At 50.6% G+C, this 20,000-nt stretch overlaps 1 protein-coding gene across 1 annotated transcript in view; it reads left to right on the forward strand.

The window, feature by feature from the left end:
* cacna2d2a (calcium channel, voltage-dependent, alpha 2/delta subunit 2a) overlaps window positions 1-20,000 on the forward strand; it is a 237,236-nt gene that overhangs the window by 164,480 nt on the left and 52,756 nt on the right. Inside the window, exons 8-9 of the mRNA XM_062546222.1 lie at window positions 13,567-13,698; window positions 14,437-14,494. Of these exons, the coding sequence (XP_062402206.1) occupies window positions 13,567-13,698; window positions 14,437-14,494 (190 nt within the window). The remainder of the gene's footprint in view (window positions 1-13,566; window positions 13,699-14,436; window positions 14,495-20,000) is intronic.

A 20,000-nucleotide genomic window follows, 5' to 3' on the forward strand; every position in this document is an offset into this window, starting at 1 on the left:
CAGCTAATGCAAACCCGGCACAGGCGGCCTGTTTACAAGCTACAAGTAAACGCGCTGCGATTCAAGTAGACACTCAGTGACTCTGTAGTATCTCACTAGATCACTACAGTCACTACAGCTCACTACACAGTCATTGATCAGTTCAAGCTTACAGTAATTTGAGCGAAAATAGGAATCCCCTCAATAGAAATGCTGGCTAGCTTTTGTACAGGGTTTCAACCGTGCCACTACCTTCTCTATGATCTTTGGGCCCCCCGCCTATAAGCTTCCCTAGCTTCTTTGGGGGACCCATTCACTTTACCCATTTTAAGTTTATAACCCTGCTGTGATATTTTGTGTGAAGTGGTATTGTGAATAAGCTAAACTAAACTAAACTAAACATCCCGGTCTCGACGGCAGGGAGTGGAACGTTCACTAATGAAGTGTCTGCCAACTGCAAAAAACAAGGCGAGCCCCCCAGTGCTGCTGCAGCAAGGCCGACATTAATGCAGTTTCAGCCGCGCAGCAGCAGAGTGGGGCAGACAGAGGCGGGCTAATGAAGTGGTCTGGCCGAATTATTCCAGCGCGAGAGCGTCCGACGTGGCGGGAAGGACGGCGCCCTGATTAAAAGCCGCGACCTTGGCAACGGAGGCCCGGGCAGACGCCCAGGCCGTGAGGCTGGTAGGGAGGCGGGCGGGCGGGCAGAGGGGTGGGCAACGCTAACACGCCACTCCGCTAACGCAGCGGAGGAGGGTGAGGGGTGGGGGAGGGGGGTGGTGGAGGGGGGGGGGGAGTTCACGAGTGGCTGCTACAGCTTAATGGGCCCCGGCTTCAAAAAAACACAAGAGGCCGCGACCCGTCTCTCACGGAGGTCAAAAAGCTCTTAAGTAGCTTTTTTTTTGACGGCGAGGGCCGAAGCGGTGCGCCAGAAGTCACGGAGGAGCCCGCCCGGCAGCAGCCTCAATTAACACAGGCCACACCGCTGGGATGGAGCGAAGAGAGGGAGGGGGGGAGGCGGAGAAGGAGATGGAGAGAGGGAGGGAGCAAAGGAGGGGAGGAGGAGGATAGGGAGAAGAACACAGTGGAGATGCTGGAGCGGGGCTGCGTGCGGGCCCTGCATGGGTGAAGCGATGGTACGGTAGCTATGGATGTAGTTATGTCGTTATGTAAGGCCCACGTGTCCTCAGATGACTTGATTGTGATGTACTCTAAATCACATGTCTCCGTGCCCGACGGGGGAAATGCAGATGCACTTTGGGAAGGGAAAGAAAACACGCATTTCAATGCGTTATGTCTGGTCTACGCCGCCAGAGCTCATCTATTATTGAGTACATGCTGACAAAATGTGGACAAGTATTGCTATTTTCACACCGCCATGCTCCCCAAGCATTCGCTGGAGACTTTTCATTCGGTGTGCCGTTATTGTACGTTTCTATATTTAGTCCTGGAAGCCAGCTGCACCAGCAGGTGCTAGAGCAGCGTTTTTTAAGGGACTGGGACAAAGGCGCCGGGAGCCGAGCGACAAACCTCGGTGGCAGTCTGAGCCTCTTTTTTTTTTTTTACAGACGGGGCACAAACTTCTCAAGGGACGGAGTTCAATAGCGTATTTAATCACGCAGCCCTGGCGAGCGAGCGCTTCTCCCCCCGTCGATGCCCGCCGCTCGCAGGGGGCACGCTAAAGGACTCCGCGGGCGTCTCGCAGCCGGGCCCCCCCGCAGGCCCCCCGGTTTTTGATAAGCTTGATTACGAGAATGAGGAGCGTTCAAGCGAGCGGGACGGGGCCCGGTCCACGGGAGTCCGGGGGCCGTTAAATAGCATCAGCGGGCGCTAGTGCTCGCTCCGCTACCGCCATTGGCACCACCGGCACCGCCACCGCCGCTGCCACCTCGCGGGCCACTGGCCTGCCGCCAGCCTCTGTTTACGGGCACGGGGAGGGAACCCTGCGGGGGTCTAAGCCGCGCCCCCCCGCTGATGCCAGCCTCTCGAACAAATCAGACCCCGGCGGTGCCACTCGCATGCCAACAGCCGCGGCCACCGGGCATCATGTGGGCACCCAGCTGAATGGTGGGGAGTTTGGAAAAGGCCAACTGCTAACCCCCACCAAAACATGTCTTAGAGAGAGAGAGACAGAGACAGAGACACGGAGAGAGAGAGAGAGAGAGAGAGAGAGAGAGAGAGAGAGAGAGAGAGAGAGAGAGGGTGAAAGACAGGGAGAGAGACAGAGAGAGAAAGACAGCTAGAGGAAGAGAGAGAGAATGATAGAGAGAGAGAGACAGAGTGAGAGAAAGACGGCTAGAGAGAAAAAGGGAGAGAGAGAGACTGATAGAGAGCGAGAGACAGAAAGAGAGCAACGGAATGTCTGGTGTCTCTTTTTTTTCCCTCTCCTGTTGGAAGTGACTCAGTGTTGCTTTGGCAACCCTGCCAGCCCGGCAGACAGGCATGTGGATGTGATAATTGATATGGTCATGGTCCTTAAAAGGCACAGGTAATCTCCAATGGGCATGCACTGTTTAGGAGGCGCACACTCAATTACTCCCAAGAGAAGCGAGACTGTGAGTGGCGCTCCAGGAATACTGAAATAACCTTCGTCGCGGAAACACGTCCAAGCCTTTTTATAAATGTATAGCCGTGAATCACCGTTTCCGGTGCCTTGTCCACTAATTGACGGACAATCAGGAGGATGGAAGTGACTGTGGGTATTGGCACAGAAAGACAGCCATTTTGGGGACAGAGGAGGCAGGCAGAAGCAAGGCTCCAATATAAGGTTCCAATATACTGCTCTCTCTCTGCTCAGCTCTGGGAAAACAGAGACATCCCAAAGGTCCCAAAACTGTCTGGAGATCATGTAATGTGCTTCCTCTTAACCCCCATGTACATGCATAAGATTGGTTCGGAGTATCGGACGGTCGCCTGTCACAGGCGATAATAGCATTGGCCGTGTTTGTTCTTAAGCTGGTTCTGAACAAGAGAGGGGACGTGTAGCAGAACCTTTGTGTTCCCCTCCGAGTCCGTCCCCCCGCCCCCGTCTTTTTGCCGTGTCCAGTTGCCACGCGCCAGCAAGCTCCGCTCAGGACCTATCTCCTCCTGTCATGTTTGCTGTCAGGGCCTCCAGAGAGAGAGAGAGAGAGAGGGGGGGAGAGAGAGAGAGAGAGAGGGGGGGGAGACAGAGACGTGCTAACTTTTTTTTTGCATCACGCGACATAAATGTGTGTCGTGTTTCACAATGATTTCACAAGACTAGACTTTTTTTCCCATCAAACTCATCCAAAGAAGGACAAGAGAGGGTGTGTGAGAGAGAGAGAGAAAGAGAGAGTGAGAGTAGGAAGGAGGGAGAAAAGGAGAGAGAAATAAAAGAGGGAGAGAGACAGACACTTTAATAATAGAAGCGTTTAGAGTGAAGTGTTTTTCTTTTTTTTTTTCCAGAGGGTTTCTTTTTTTTCCGTCCATTGTGTTCCTTTCAGTGACTAAATGAGGCGGCGTGCGCGTCCCGGTTTGATTCGTCTGCCAGGGTCCCCGTGTCCGTTTATTGAGATGGAGAGCGTTCCCTCGGCTCCGTAATGAACCATTTTATGATTCATTATCCTGCCGCGTGCTCCCGCTGCCAAGCCTGCAAACTTTCTAATTAGCCCGGGTCAACCAGACGCGCGGCTTTCGGCTAATTATTGATGCCTATTACGGAATGGACACCGGCGGTGGAGAGGGAGAGCCGGGCGGCGGGCCACTCAAAGTGAAGCGGCGGCGGGGGTGAGACCTCCTCTCCGAGGGGTCAAGAGCCGGACCACTCCACTTGGAGGGGGGGGACTGTGGAGGATGGCAGGGCGGAGTGCAGGGGAGGGGGGGGGGGGGGGGGGGGGGGTTGTTGTTTGAGGCTCTTGATAGGCTGATTGGGGGGGGGGGGGTTCACTTTCCCCCTACACTGATGATGCAGAATGAATCGAATTGTCTGATGGTTTGTTTTGAGGGTAGTGGAAGGGGAGGGACTCGTGAGAGAGTTGGCATGGGGCTGTGCCACAGGTGCCTAGAGGCAGAGGGGAGGAGACTGCCCCCTGGTGTTGGGTGGGGGTTATGAGGGGGGGAGATGGCAGGCGAGTAGAGAGGACAAGAGTCGACCCAGACACGACTACAGCACAGAGCAGCGGCGAGAGAACCATTATCTGGGTTTGCTTGACTGCCTGTGTGTAAGGCTGATATCTGTGTTTCTGTGGATATATCCTCACATCTGTGAGGATCTTTGTGTGTGTGTGTGTGTGTGTGTGTGTGTGTGTGTAGGATTTGGGCTGCTATGGATATTCCCTTATGTGTGTCTGTGTGTGTCTGGTCAGCAGTGGAGGATGTGTTGGGAAATCCGCATTGATTTCTGGAGGCCCGTCTGCCATGTGCCCAGCCTCCAGTCTTGATCAGCACCTGGCCTCTCCCACACACACACACACCCCAGAGCCACACACACACACACACACGCACACACACACACACACACACACACGCACACGCACACACACACACACACACACACACACACACACACACACACACCGGCCCTCCCTCTGCTCCTCAGGCACTCGGCATTGTGGGGAAAGGCACCCAGCGTTTGCCACAGAGATCAAACTTCATCTTTTTTTCCCATTCGGCTGTCGAGTGTTTTTGATTGTTTGCTCTTTTTTCCCCCCCATTCTCTCCGCCAACTATTTCCAGCTTCAGTTGTCTGGATAATTTGTCTCTCTTGTTCGTGCCATGCTCTTCGTCTCGTCTCTGTGATAATTGAAGGTACCTCGAGAAAAATAAAAGAGGATGTGTTGATTGCTCTTTTGTCAGCTGAAGAGCATAGCTCTCAGGCGGCAGAATCGTAATTTTATTTTATTTCCCCCCCCCCCCCCCGACCCATTCATGTTCGCCCCGGCCATCCACTCACCATCTAAACGGCGGCTGAAGGGGACAAACAAGTCGTTTCGCGCCGAAAAAAACCTTGGGGATTTTTTGTCAATACCGAACGCTCCCCTAATCAAACCTAGCTGCTCCACATTCTGTATTTAGCTTTGCAGGAGGAGACGGCGAGGAGAAAAGAAAACAGTAGTTGAGAAAGGAAAGGATTTCGAAAGCCTCCTATGCACCGCGCGACTCCCTTCTCTCAACCGCCCCTGACTGGGGGTTGGTGTTGTCGTGCCGCCATTGTGCGGCGAGATAGAGGCAGGAAAAAGGGGGAGTTATTAGGGGAGAATGGAGTGACTAATTGTGTGTGCGGATGAAAGATGGGGTAAAAGCGTGCGGCTTTTCGCTCGTTGTCACCGAGGGGATTAAGCACCTTCCGGCAGATGCGGCGCTTGCTGCCGCCACCGCCACCACCACCACCACCACCACCGCGCTCCCTTCTCCTGGGGAGGCGAGGAGGAGAGAGGCACACAACACACCGACACAAACCACCACTGGGACAACCGCACCAGTGTTCTTGTACTGCGCTGGGCAGCTGCATGCTGGACGGCCACAGGCTGTGTGTGTGTGTGTGTGTGTGTGTCTGGACAGGAATTATGCCAGTGAATGAGTTGTTATAAAAACACAAAGTGCCAGAGAGGGTGTGTTTAAGATAATTTCATACAATTTCAGATGCACAAATACACAAGCATTTCTATAAACTCATGGTGTGATTGTGCAGTGTGCAGACATTTTATTGGCTGTATGCATGTGTTTGATGTGTTTGTGAGCGTGCATTGTGTGTGTGCGTGTATGTGTGTGTGAGTGTGTGTGTGTGTGTGTGTGTGTTTGTCTGTGTGTGAGTGTGTTTGCAGTGTGTGTGTGTGTGTGTGTGTGTGTGTGTGTGTGTGTGTGTGTGTGTGTGTGAGGGAGTACGAGTGCGATTGGGGCTCTATATAACTGGAGAGCTTTAGTCTGTGAGATGGCGAGATAGCGCGGGGCGTTAGTGAGAAATGGAAGGGCTTTTCGGAGCGCCAGCGATTCCAATCAGAGGAGCTTAAATGGAGTGAGCCTGCCTCAGAAGCAGAAGCCCTCCTCCACCTGACACACGAGTCGCACCGAGCCGAGCGGAGCGGAGCGGAGTTGGGATCTTCATTCCCAGGAGAGGCCAGACGCGCTGGACACACATCACAGACTCCAGCACTGTCCCTTCGCCGCCTCCGTGGGAAGAAATAAGGGGTTGGAGTTCAAAAGAAGATATTGCTCAGATTAGTACACACACACACACACACACACACACACACACACACACACACACACACTCACACATACACTCCCTGATTTTTAAAGAAGTTTTCCTCTGTGTGTGTGTGTGTGTGTGTGTGTGTGTGTGTGTGTGTGTGCACCCACTCACGTGTTTGTTTCAAGACCTTGGGCTATTAGCCGGAACTGAAGATGCCAAACATAAGCACAGGCCTTCGGAGAGAGAAGGAGAGGGGATTTGTAATCTGTTTTTGCAAAAAGGAGGGCAGAGAGCTTTCTGCCTTTTTTCACTGGTTTGTTTCCATTCAGCCTCTCTCTCTCTCTCTCCCTCCCCCCCCCTTCTCTTGCTCCCTCCCTCGCTCTCTCGCTCCCTCCCTCCTCCCCTCTGTGTGAGCTCACTGAAGGGGCACTATCACTCGCTCGCACGCTAATTAGAACAGCCGGCACACTTCACTCACCACCAAGCTCACAAATTATATTCCATTTGTTTACCGTTTACTGTGTCGTTTTAATTAAAAAATCCTTTCCTCCTCCTGTGACACTGCTTCCTACCCTTGCCCCCACGTGCCCCAGTGCCCCCCCAACTACCCCCCCTCCACACACACACACACACACCCCTCCTCCCCAACTCTTTGGTGCGCCCCCCCCCTCGCGGGTCTCGTATTTGGCTTTCTGAAGGAGCGGTGGCATTATTTGATAGAGAGAGCGTGGGGCGGTGGCCGTTTAATTCAATGGCCTTTGCCTTATCTGCCCCGCAGTGAGCCAGAAGTCGAATCAGCACGCAAAACGAGTTTGAGTGGAGAGAGAAACAGCAGAATTGTCAAATAAGTGTGTGTGTGTGTGTGTGTTTGTGTGTGTGTGTGTTTGAGAGAGAGAGAAAGAAAGAGAGAGAGAGTGTTTGTGTGTGTTTGATGGTGTGTCTTGGGGGAAAAGATGGCCATACATTTGAAAGGATTTGTTTGAATGACGAATGCCACGAGAATGAAAGATTAGACAGGATATACCTCAACAGCGTCAGCTTCAGGAAGAAGACTAATTCATTCGGTGTATCTGTGTGTGTGTGTGTGTGTGTGTGTGTGTGTGTGTGTGTGTGTATGTGTGTGTATATGTGTGAATAAGTGCTTTTGTGTCTCTGTGTGTGTGTGTGTGTGTGTGTGTGTGTGTGTGTGTGTGTGTGTATGTGCGCGCACGCTCTTGTATTCCAGTGATATTTCACCCACCGGTGTGTGCAGGGTAGATGTGTGAGAGTTTGTTTCCAGAAGGTCAGGTTGAGCTATCATTCCCTTGTCAGTTTATCAGCCGCGTCGGTGAGTAACGGTGCGTCTTCTCCGCTTTTGCTCTCAAAGAGGTTAGTTATGACAAATCTCCAGCATCCCCCCGGACCATATGTTATTCTCCCATATATTACACACACACACGCACACACACACACACACACACACACACACACACACACACACACACACACACACACACACACACACACACACACACACACACACACACACACACACACACATACACACACACATACACACACACACACCTGAACCACAACTCAGAAAGGGCCTCACACTGTATCGATCGCCAATCAATCCCAAAACTTTGATCTGTGGGTGTGGGACTCCAAATCTCACATGCATGCCACTGGCCTCTGTGAGATTATGCATGAGCATAGGGTGTGTGTTGAGAAGACAGACAGAGAGACAGAGAGAGAGAGAGATGGGAAAGAGAGAGAGAGAGAGAGAGGAAAAAGACAGAGAGGAGAGACCGTGTTAATGTCATCCATACGGAGGCCGTCCAGCTGGACAAAGACTAGTCATCACGGCTGCAGCCAAGCATGACCCAGGCTGAAGAAAGAGAGAGAGGGAGTGAGGGGCGGAGGGAGAGAGAGAGAGAGGAGAGGAGAAGAGAAGAGAGAAGCGAGGGAGGCTGAACGTCTGTAAGCAATGCCAGAGCTGCACAGAGGCCCATAAATCCCAGGCCCTCATAATCGCCAGCCGTTTACTCAGCGCATGGCCCCCTGCCCATAAACACTAGAGAGATGGAGGAGGAAGAAAAGGAGGGGGAGAGAGAGAGGGAGAGGGAGAAGGGGAGAGGGAGAAGGGGAAGGGGAGATGAATTGAAAGAGAGAGGGAGAAGAGGGGAGACAGAAAGACAGAGAGTGCAGGAGGAGGAAGAAAAAGGAGGGGGTGAGAGAGAGAGAGGGAGAAGAGGGAAGGGGAGATGAATTGAAAGAGAGAGGAAGAAGAGGGAAGAAATAAAGAAAGACAAGAGAGTGCAGGAGGAGGAAGTAGAGGAGAAGCTCTCACTGAGAGGGACCTGAAGACTGATAGAGTGAAGAGAGTGAAAGAATGTAACGTTGGACAGACGGAGACGCGGGAGAGACGAGATGAGCTTCAGAGAAAAGAGGAGAGTTGGCCAGGATGGACAGACACAGAGGATGGAGACGGAGAAGAGAGAAGGAGAGTGGGGGCATCATGACATACGGAATGAAGGGCTGGAGAGAGAGTAAAAGGTAGAACAGAAAAGAAGAATGAAGCAAGATACTGCTAGAACCAGCATGTGGGGAAGAGAGAGGGAGTGAAGGAGAGAGGAGAAGAGTAGAGGGATAGAGAAAAGAGAGAAAGAGAGAGAGAGGAGCTGTGGTGCATTTTGAGCACCACTAAATGTCTCAGGAAGAGTAAGCTGATAGATCACCCTTTGAGCAATATGTGTGTATGTGTGTGTGTGTGTGTGTGTGTGTGTGTACGTGTGTGTGTGTGTGTGTGTGTAGCTGTGGGTGGGTTGGTTTGGGGGCTCAGCATGAAGGATGAGTGCAGGTCCTAACATGCGAGGAGGAGCAAGGCGTGTGTGTGTGTGTGTGTGTGTGTGTGTGTGTGTGTGTGTTGGGGGATTGGTGGGGTACTTTTGACAGCCTGCAAATTTCCCCTCCGAGGATATTTTTCTTTTTATCAACTGTCCGGCGAAGTTGTGCTGCGTCCCCCACAAATAAATCAATGGTGTGTGGGGGGTGGGGGGTGGGGGGCTGTGCCTGTGTAGCCTTATCTGCACCACACTCATATTTCTACGCCAGATGACCTGCCATGGATGTGTGTGTGTGTGTGTGTGTGTGTGTGTGTGTGTGTGTGTGTGTGTGTGTGTGTATTAGAGAGAGAGAGAGAAGGCAAGCATCTGAAACTTTCTCATGTGTGTACTTGCGCTCGTGTGTGTGTGTGTGTGTGTGTGTGTGTGTGTGTGTGTGTGTGTGTGTGTGTGTGTGTGTGTGTGTGTGTGTGTGTGTGTGTGTGTGTGTGTGTGTGTGTGTGTATGTGTGTGTGTGTGTGTGTGTGTGTGCGTGTGTGTGTAGCATTAACAAACTCATCCTCGCTTTGGGATTCTCTCCTTGGAACAAAGACACCTGGGTATGCTGAATAATTCAGTAGCAGTTTAACTGTCCACTCTCTTCTCACTCTGCCATCCCTCTCTCCATTTGTTTCTCTCTCTCACACACACACACACACACACACACACACACACACACACACACACACACACACACACACACACACACACACGCACACACACACTAGTATATAAACTCACCTATACCCACAGGACAGCTGTACCTGTTTTTCAGGACAGTGTGTTTGGATTGAGCAGTTTTAAGTCGTTCATATTTCTCCACACCCTTGTCCACTCTTAGTCTTTGTGTCTTCCCCTTCTGCCTTCTCTTCCTCTTCTGCCTTCTCCTCCCCTTCTGCCTTCTCTTCCTCTTCTGCCTTCTCTTCCTCTTCCTTGAGTGACTGATAAGCCCACTCTGAGCAGGGTTGCATGGTGTGGAGTAGGACTAGGCGCTATAGCGCTAGGACTACACTCTTAGAAAAAAAAGGTGCTATATATAGAACCCAAAATGGTTCTATTGCATGCTACATATATATGGCAACCCTAAATGGTTCTAGACCATTTAGAAGGATTCATCAAAGGAATCCCTAAGGGTTCTTTAAAGCCTGCTTGGTTCTATATAGCATGCCAAGAGCACTTTTTTAAGAGTGTACATGGCAATAGGATGACACTGAACCCCTCCCACCACTATCAGGCTTGTAGGTGGTTAGCCAGCAACCAATGTGCACAGTCTGCCAACAAACAGTGACAACAAAACGTCCGATCCTGAAGAGTTGCAGATTCCTCAGTTTAGGTGGGTTTGCTAACGTTATGCCTACTGGCTTCAACAGCTAGCATGCTAGCTACTATTCTTATTCTGATTGCTTGTTAAAACGATGACTACCAACCCATATCAAATGCCTGATTGTGAATGTGTAATTTACTTCCATGGCAACAAATTCTGAAGATGTAATGTGCGCTGTGCACAGATCTCACAGCATATGTCACCATGGTTACTATCACTGAGTTGCAAAAAGACAAAATGATTGGCAGCATTACATTTGAATGCTATGCTATAGGCTGTTCAAATAGATTCTCTATGGAGCTTTCTCTTTGTAGACTGCCATCCACGGAGTCCGTCTATTTTACGAGACGTGTGTGTGTCTATGTCTTTGTGTGTGTGTGTTTCTGTGTGTGTGTGTGTGTGTGTGTGTGTGTGTGTGTGTGTGTGTGTGTGTGTGTGTGTGTCTGCATGCATTTGCCTATGTATGTGTGAGAGTATTGGCATATTTTCATCATGTAAACCTTAAGACCCTTAAGAGCCAGATGGGTTAACAGCTCCCCCCAGCCTTCACTAGGAGGGTCACATTAATCACGTTAATACATGCACATACTAATCACAGGAAGAACACTTCACACACACTGCTCCAGAGGTCAGGCCTCAGGCCGCTCCCTCTCTGCGTGTGTGTGTGTGTGTGTGTGTGTGTGTGTGTGTGTGTGTGAGTGAGTGAGTGAGTGTGGGAAATAATTGCTCAGTATTATTTTACCAGAGGTGTGGTGTGTTATGCATGTTCACATGTATAGATCACATTGCCTTCCTTCCAGTGAGAGTTTCTCTCTCTCTCCTCTCTTTGATCTTTCTGTGTGTGTGTGTGTGTGTGTGTCTGTGTCTGTGTCTGTGTCTGTGTCTGTGTCTGTGTGTGTCTGTGTGTGTCTGTGTGTGTGTCTGTGTGTGTGACATATTTCTATATTATGTGGTAGATTGTCAACACATAATTTTGTGTGTATACATTTTTACTTTTACAAAATTGTGTGGATATCTTCATGGGAATGCATTTATTAATCACACACACCTGTGACAACTCCTCATAGATGGTGGGAGACATTGCGTGTGTGTGTGTGTGTGTGTGTGCATGTTTGTTTGTGTGTGTGCATATATTTGTGTATGTGGGTGGGGGTTAATTGAAACTTGGGGGAGAAACGGATGATGAAGGTTTATTTGCTGAGCTGGTGGTGTTAGTGACAGAGGGGCAATCCGTGTGTTTGTGTGTGTGTGTGTGTGTGTGTGTGTGTGTGTGTGTATGTGTGTGTGTGTGTGTGGCTGCACATATTTGCGTCTCGGGGGGATGAGAGGTTGTGCTCTGTCCCAGCTCTGCTTATCGGCTCCTCCCGTAATGTAATTACATCAGAGCCGGCCACAAACTTCCCCAGCTCAGCACCTCTCCCCCCCGCTCCCACTAATCACCCCATTACACCTCTCAGAAGCTCTCTCTCTCTCTCTCTGTGTGTGTGTGTGTGTGTGTGTGTGTTAGTGTGTGTGTGTGTGTGTGTGTGTAAAATGCTGTTGAATAATAACCGCTCTCCTCACTGAAAGAAAATGTGTGCGTATGGATTAGATGGGGTGGAGGGTTGACGAAGAGAGAGAGAGAGAGAGATAGAGAGAGAGGGAGGGAGAATAAGTGAGAGAGAGGGAGAGAGAGAGAGACAGGGTATACATATCGCTCACATCTAAATGTGCTAACAGGAGAGATACTGTATAAGGGTGACCTTTTGTCAAACAAACACACACAAACACATACACACACACTGTTAGACGCTGACTGGAAAATAAAAGCAACACAAAAGCACAAGATGGATGCCATCCACGTCTTAATCAGACATTATTCACCAAACAATGTTTTATTCACATCTCCCGTCCCAGTCAGCGTCTCTATCGGTCTCTCATCTCGTGTGGCCATGAGGTGATCTTCAGGTGTGGTCCGACCCCCCCAAGCCCCCCACACCCCCCCCCACACCCCCCCCACACCCCCCCACCCCCCCCCCCCGCCGCCCGCCTCCTCCTTCCCTCCGGGGCTTCGCGCCTGCCGCTCGGCGACCTCAGCCAAGGTCAGATAGCGGCGGCACGGCAGTGCTCCTGCGAGGCCCCGCACACACCACGCTGTTGTCTCCTGAAGGTGGTTGGCGCGCGCGAGTGTGTGTGTGTGTGTGTGTGTGTGTGTGTGTGTGTGTGTGTGTGTGTGTGCGTGTGTGTGTGTGTGTGTGTGTTTGTGTCTCCTGAAGGTGGTCGGCACACTGCCTGCCTACATTTCCATTTTGATGTCTTTCAGAGGCGAGGAGCCACAGAGCTCGCCACATGAGTAATCGCTCACATGGGTCTCTCTTCCTCCGACTCCCTCTCTTTCCACCTGTCTCTCTCCGTCTCCATTTCTATATCTCTACCTCTCTTTCTCTGCCTCCCTTTCTCTCTCTCTCTCTCTCTCTCTCTCTCTCTCTTACTCCCTTACTGACTCCTAATGAAAATGTGTTTCCCTGAACTAACTGTCATGGCAGAAATGGAGAGACACTGTGAGAGAGAGAGAAATGGAGAGAGAGAGAGATGGAGAGAGGGTATGATAGTGTTTCGTGAATCTATTGTAGCATCACACTGCTGGCTCACACAGACCCACTTTGAGTGTGTCAAGGCAACTGTCAATTAAGCTCCAGATTGCAAAAAAAAAAAAACCCTCCAGAACTATTCTCTCCAGTGTGCTGCAACTCTCCCCGTTAACACCGCGCCTGCCACTTCCTTGCAGTGGATTCGAGCGCCGACCCAAAGCGAGGCAGACGGAAGACTCCGGCAGCAGACTTCAGCTGCGCCGCCGAGAGTCGAGCGGCGTCGAGAGTCGTGCGGCGTCTCACAAACGCACTGTAGCGCTGTGAGCGCTCATGTCAAAACATCAATGTGGTTTTGAGAGGGAAAAAAGAGCAAACAATTTTTTTGCCAGAGCAAAGACTTCACAACAGTCAGCCAACATATGTGTATTTAAACGGCAGGTGGGGGGAGAAGCATTGGATGCGTATTTTGGCATATCGCTCAAGGTCTATGATGTTGTATTTGACTTGACAGTCTACAAAACGCAATGTGACAATTCTTTGCAATATTTTGACATTTAAGCAGAACTTTATGTTGTTGTGTGTGGATACAATACCGATAGCATGGTGAAGTAGAACTTACTTTAACTCTCTCTCTCTCTTCCTCTGTGTGTGTGTGTGTGTGTGTGTGTGTGTGCCCTTCAGCCCCCACCATCCTGAACGAGCTGAACTGGACCCAGGCCCTGGAGCCCGTCTTCATCAGTAACAGCCAGGAGGACCCCTCCCTGCGCTGGCAGGTTTTCGGCAGCGCCACTGGCGTCACCAGATTCTACCCAGGTAGGCTGGCATCATGCCCCCCACACACCACATGGGGCATGTGCCCGTCCCTTATGCACCGCAGGGGTGCTGTAGAACAGGTTAAAGGGGTAATCCATAACCCCAGAGGATCAACGCCCCCAAAAGTTCCCCTCTTTTGTTCACGGAACCATTCTAATGATTCTCTGGTTTTACCCCGTAATCCAGCAGACTGCTGTAGGGTGTTAGTAAGCATAAATATACTCTCAGTATATCCTCCATGAATTGCACTCTGCAGGTCCTCTGGCTAGCCTGCTGAGTGGTTCAAATTATATTTGAATGTCTGTCTCTGTGTGTGTGTGTGTGTGTGTGTGTGTGTGTGTGTGTGTGTGTGTGCGCGTGCGTGTATGTGTGTGTGTGTGTTTGTGTATTCCATAAATATAGTCGGCAATAATCCTAGCTTATGATGCCGCCCACCACAACAACCACTTAATTTAGCAAAGCATCTTCCATTAGTCAGCTATTATTTGGCCTTGACTCTGGAAATAGGCTGAAAAATAGGCATCTCCGCATGGGGCATTTTAAAGTGTCAACGTTATGTTTGTCGTCATGACGTCAACAAGTGGTGACAAATCAGAGACTCTGTATCTAAAAGCAGTTTGAAGAGTCACCCTTTTGACTTCTCTCTCGCTCTCCCTCCCTCTCTCTTTCTCTCTTTCTCTCTCTCTTTCTCTCTCTATCCCCTCGTTCTGCCTATCTCTGTCCATTCCCTTTCCTCAGCCACCCCATGGAGAGCACCAAATAAGATTGATCTGTACGATGTTCGCAGAAGACCATGGTGAGAACACTGCTCCTCTTTCCTTACAACATCATTCAACTGTGCTGCTGTGTGTGTGTGTGTGTGTGTGTGTGTGTGTGTGTGTGTGTGTGTGTGTGTGTGTGTGTGTGTGAGAGAGAGAGAGAGAGAGAGAGAGAGAGAGAGAGAGAGAGAGAGTGTGTGTATAATACATTATGACAGCATGCTAGTGCACAGTGAAGATGTGCATGTATTTTCCACTTAATCACATAGCTGCTGTGTTTTTTTTTTGTGATGGACCACATGTTGATTGACTCAAGAGTGTGTCAGCCTAGATGAAGTGCAGTGTGTTTACCATTTCTGTTAATAGCCCAAGGCCTCGGCACGCAGAAAACAGACAGACTTTGGAAGAATTATGCTCTGCAATTATGGCACAGTCACAGAAAGTGGCAGGACTGGGCCTTGGATAAATTGATAAATGGCGCTCAAAGTGGAAACATTTTAAGTGCAATTTGTTTCGTTGTGAAAGTTTGTGCTTGGGCCGGTTAAGGAGGGTTTACGTGGCACAATATGTGTTTGCGGTCGTATCGAGGTGAATGTGTGTGTGTGTGTGTGGATCTCTGTGACATATTTTCCTAATAGTGTGTGTGTGTGTGTGTGTGTGTGTGTGTGTGTGTGAGAGAGAGAGAGTGTGTGTGTGTGTGTGTGTGTGTGTGTGTGTGTGTGTGTGTGTGTGTGTGTGTGTGTGTGTGTGTGTGTGTGTGTGTGAGAGTGAGTGAGTTCCCTGTAGTGGACTGTTGTTGAGGTGCTAACGAGGCATTTCCTGACAGAGTAATTACACTCCCAGTGTACTGCACCCCATTGCTCTTTCTCTCACTGAGAGGAGAGACCCGGCACACCTTCGCTCCCTCCCTCCCTCTCTCTCTCTCTCTCTCTCTCTCTCTCTCTCTCTCTCTCTCTCTCTCTCTCTCTCTCTCTCTCTCTCTCTCTCTCTCTATCTCTCACTTTGTCTCTCTCTCTATCTCTCTATCTGTCTCTGTCTCACACACACCCACATAGAACACTTAGAGATATACAGATACACACAGACAGACAGACAGACAGACACACACACACACACACACACACACACACACACACACACACAGTTCAAGTACATATAGACACCCACGCAGAAGGATGGGCGTGGCATCCCATGGACTACCTGATGATGTCCCTCTGTGTGCACCCATGGCCATTGGGGTTTTGATTTGGTTAATAGTCGACGGACTATCTGAATGAGACTTCCACTAAATGTTGATAGTCTTTTACTTAATATCGAGGGTCTAAATGGATTAGTCAGTAATGGGCGGTCTTATAGAATCACATTAACGGCCTTTTGCAGGGGGTTTGTGCATAGCAAACCTCACACATTGATAATGCAATGTTGGTATATGCTGTGGATTTTAATATTCTGGTTGCTCAGTGCTATTTTAACATAATCAGACTTTAGATAGGTGTGAGTTGAATTTATTATCATGCAGAAAACTGAAATTTGACTTTACTTAAAACTGCCAGATTCATATAGTTTTCCAATTTGGATTGAATATCTTGTTTGCAATGCATGTAGGGATGTGAACCTACTGTAGTAATGGTAGTAGTAGTAAGACTGGTTGTCTGCATGATGCAAATAGGCTTTTGTTCAGAAAAGAACCACATTTGGGAAAAAAATGAAATCCTGCATGTGTTTGTGTGCAGTCCCATAGCCATAGAGTCAGCCAGTGGTGATGTTCAGAGGCGAATGAGTCACTGCGCGTAAAGGAGTGAAGATGAAAAGACGACGCGAGCGCTCGATCAGCACCGCGCTCGTGTCATCTTAGCGTCACCTCTCGCCACCTCCGTGCGTCCACCGTGTCAGGTCTCGCGCAATTTCGCTTTTTACGATTTTCTTTTTTTTTTCTGTCAAGTTTCCCACCTGCCGTTCTCACTCCCTGGCTTTTCGCAGACCCCCTTTGGGGTGTCGCCTAGCAACCCCTCCCCAGCTGCGTGGAGCGACGGGGGCCGTGGCAGGAGGGTGGCACGGCGTGTCAGGTCAAGTTTGTGTGATTACACGCCCGCGCGCTTGCCCCCACACACACACACACGCGCTCGTGTGCCGCGCAAGCTCTCAAACAAAGCCAGCCAATCACGGTGCCGGCAGGACGGGCCCTACTCCAAGGTGGACCAATCCGGTTCCTTTGATGAAGGTGGCGGACGCATAAAAGGGGGCAGTAGCAGTGCGCTAGCATGGTGCACTTATGTAATGCTATTACTCACACACTGACACACACTCTCGCACGCACGCACGCGCACACAAAACCACTCACTTACACACACACACACACACACACACACACACATACACACAGGAGCATGCACAGATGCAGTCCTATGCCCTGAAGCTTACAGTGCATATGCAGATCACATGCATAGAGCAACATTCACTGTACTGCACACACACACAGTTTGAGATAGTGAACAGTGTAGCAAGACTGAAAGACTCTTACAGCATACACACAGTTTGAGATAGTGAACAGTGTAGCAAGACTGAAAGACTTACAGCACACACACACAGTTTGAGATTGTGAACAGTGTAGGAAAAAAAGCAGGAAAGACTCGTACGGCTTTGTTGGGAAATAGCATTTTGAAGCACCTAATCACGTTCACATTCATGGGGCTTTTAACGTGGAGATCCTAATGGCCGTGTGGGTATTTGCAGAGCGTCTCTTTTGTTCCTCGTGCACTCGGGAGAAGTGCGTAGCCGTAGAACATCTGGCACCACTGGAGCTCCTCCAGGAGCTGACAGGCTGACATGCCGCTGTACACACAGATGCAGTACAAAAGCACTAGCGCCTGAAGCTCCCTATAGAAGCCGGCAGACACACTCTTCACTGGGCACACACACACACACAAACACACACACACACACACACACACACACACACACACACACACACACACACACACACAGACACACAGTCACACACATCGCTCAACAGCATGCACATTATCCATTAACTTTTCTGTCGCACTTTGTGGCCTCAAACAAGCTTGTTTAAGGTTGTATTTTGTTGCTTTGTGACGGAATATAAAAAAGGACAGAGATGGTCATGCTATTTCATAGGGACTCCTCTCCCTTGTCTTTCCAATGCTCTACTGCTCCCCTCTCCTTTCTGATTCCCTCCTTGCCCTTTCCACCACTCTCTTCTCCTCCTGGATCACCTCTCCTCTTTACTCTCCTCCCCTCTTCCTCTCCTCTGTCCCCCATTCTCCTCTCCTCTCCTCTCTCCTCCTTTGTTCCCCCACTCTTCTCTCCTCTCCTGCCCCCCTCTCCTCCTCTGTTCCCCATTTCTCCTCTCCTCTCCTCCCTTCTCTCTTCTCTCCTCCTCTGTTCCCCCTTCCTCCTCTCCTTTCCTCCCTGCTCTTGCATTCCCCCTCTCCCCTGTCCTCTCTGTTCCTCTGTTCACTCACTCTCGATCCCCAGCTGTCCCCAGGATTAATGGCCCAGGCAACACTCTTAATTGTCTCCAATTGCTCTGACATTCATTATTAACATGCCTCCATTATAAAACATTTGGACACAGGTTATCCAAGATAGGCAGGGAGAGAGGGCGACCGACAGAGGAGTGGGGGAGGTGAGAGAGCGAGAGAGAGAGAGAGAGAGAGAGAGAGAGAGAGAGAGAGAGAAGGAGAGAGAGAGGGGGGAACATTTCAGTAAGGCAGAGGACGAGGGAGAGGAAAAACGCCTTGTGGTGTGACAGAGAACAGACAAAGACAAAGAGGGACAGAGAAAGAAACAGATTATGTTAGAGACAGGCGGAGAGAGAAAGAGAGAGAGAGAGAGAGAGAAAATGTGTAGGAGACACAGTGTATGGTTTTGGGGATGTGTGTATACAGAGAGAGGGGGGGGGCAAAAAAAGAAAGAGAAGGTGGGAGTCAGAGAGAGAGAAGAATAAGACAGAGAAAGAGAGATGGGAAGAGGGCAGACAGAAAGAGAGAGATGGGGGACAGGGAAAGAGAGAGAGAGAGAAGAGAGGAGACAGACGAAGAGAGAGATGGGGGGACACAGAAAGAGAAAAGAGGAGACAGACGAAGAGAGAGATGGGGGAGACAGAGAAAGAGAAAAGAGGAGACAGATGAAGAGAGAGATGGGGGGCAGACAGAGAAAGAGAATAGAGGAGAGAGGAGACAGACGAAGAGAGAGATGGGGAGACAGAGAAAGAGAGAGAGAGAGAAAAGAGGAGACAGACGAAGAGAGAGATGGGGGATACAGAGAAAGAGAGAAAGAGAAGAGAGGAGACAGACGAAGAGAGAGATGGGGGAGACAGAGAAAGAGAGAAAGAGAAGAGAGGAGACAGACGAAGAGAGAGATGGGGGGAGACAGAGAAAGAGAAGAGAGGAGACAGACGAAGAGAGAGATGGGGGAGACAGAGAAAGAGAGAAAGAAAAGAGAGGAGACAGACGAAGAGAGAGATGGGGGGATACAGAGAAAGAGAAGAGAGGAGACAGACGAAGAGAGAGATGGGGGGATACAGAGAGGGAACGGCTGCAGAGGGGTTGTGCACCACTGAGCGGCGCAGAGCACATATTGATTTTGGTGAAAAGTCAGTCCAGCTCCTCAGTAAATATTATGGCAGCTGCTCAATCCCAACAGGAGCCACAGCTCCCACTCCTAACAGCGCCTCCCAAACCTGTCGCTCAGTCCCTCCTCTCTCTCCCTCCCTCCGTCCGTCCGTCCGTCCGTCTCTTCCACTCGTTTTGCACCTCCTCTCTCCCTCACGCTCCTCTCATCCTCTCCGTTCATCCATATTCAGCCAGCTCATTTTCTGTTTCTCACTTCGTCGTTCCTCTTCCCTGTCTGTTGTTTCTCATCTATCTCTCTCCCTCTCTCTCTCTCTCTCTCTCCCTCTCTCTCTTTCTCCCCCTCTCTCCCTCTCTCTCTCTCTCCCTCTCTCTCTTTCCCCCTCTCTCCCGCTCTCTCTCTCTCTCTCTCTCTCTCTCTCTCTCTCCTCACCCATGTGATGTGGAGTTGACACCTGGCTTAGAGCTGTGCCTCAGCCCTGACGCGACACCTGTCAGGAGAGCCGGGGGGGGGTGTCCAGTGCCTCGTGACAAATGTCCCCCCGGCGACCCCATCCGCGCCACACCTGCGTCCACCCCCCTCCCCGCCCCACACTGCCCGCTAGCAGGGCCGCACATTCGCTGAGTGTTTTTTTTTTGTTTTCGGCCCAAACGCACCCCCGTTGCCACGGCCCGGCTTCTGAGTGTGCGAGTGCATCGGTCTGTCTGGAGGAGACTTGTTTGAGTTCTGTGAGCTCATCTCGGCGGGTCGGCGAGTCCGTGCGCTCCAGATGGCGTCTGGCGAAGGAGCTGACAAGCGATCCGCTCGCTGTTCGCCGCACGGACTCAGCCGACGCCCTGTTACCTCGACAGGAGTCTACCTGAGTCCGTCAAATGTCCGTCACGCAGACCGAGAGGGCCTGTCGTCAGCTGTTAACCTCGGGGGAAGAAAACAAATAGGACGAACGTT

This window comes from Sardina pilchardus, chromosome 9, assembly GCF_963854185.1.
Source record: "Sardina pilchardus chromosome 9, fSarPil1.1, whole genome shotgun sequence".
NCBI classification, from domain to species: Eukaryota; Metazoa; Chordata; class Actinopteri; order Clupeiformes; family Clupeidae; genus Sardina; species Sardina pilchardus.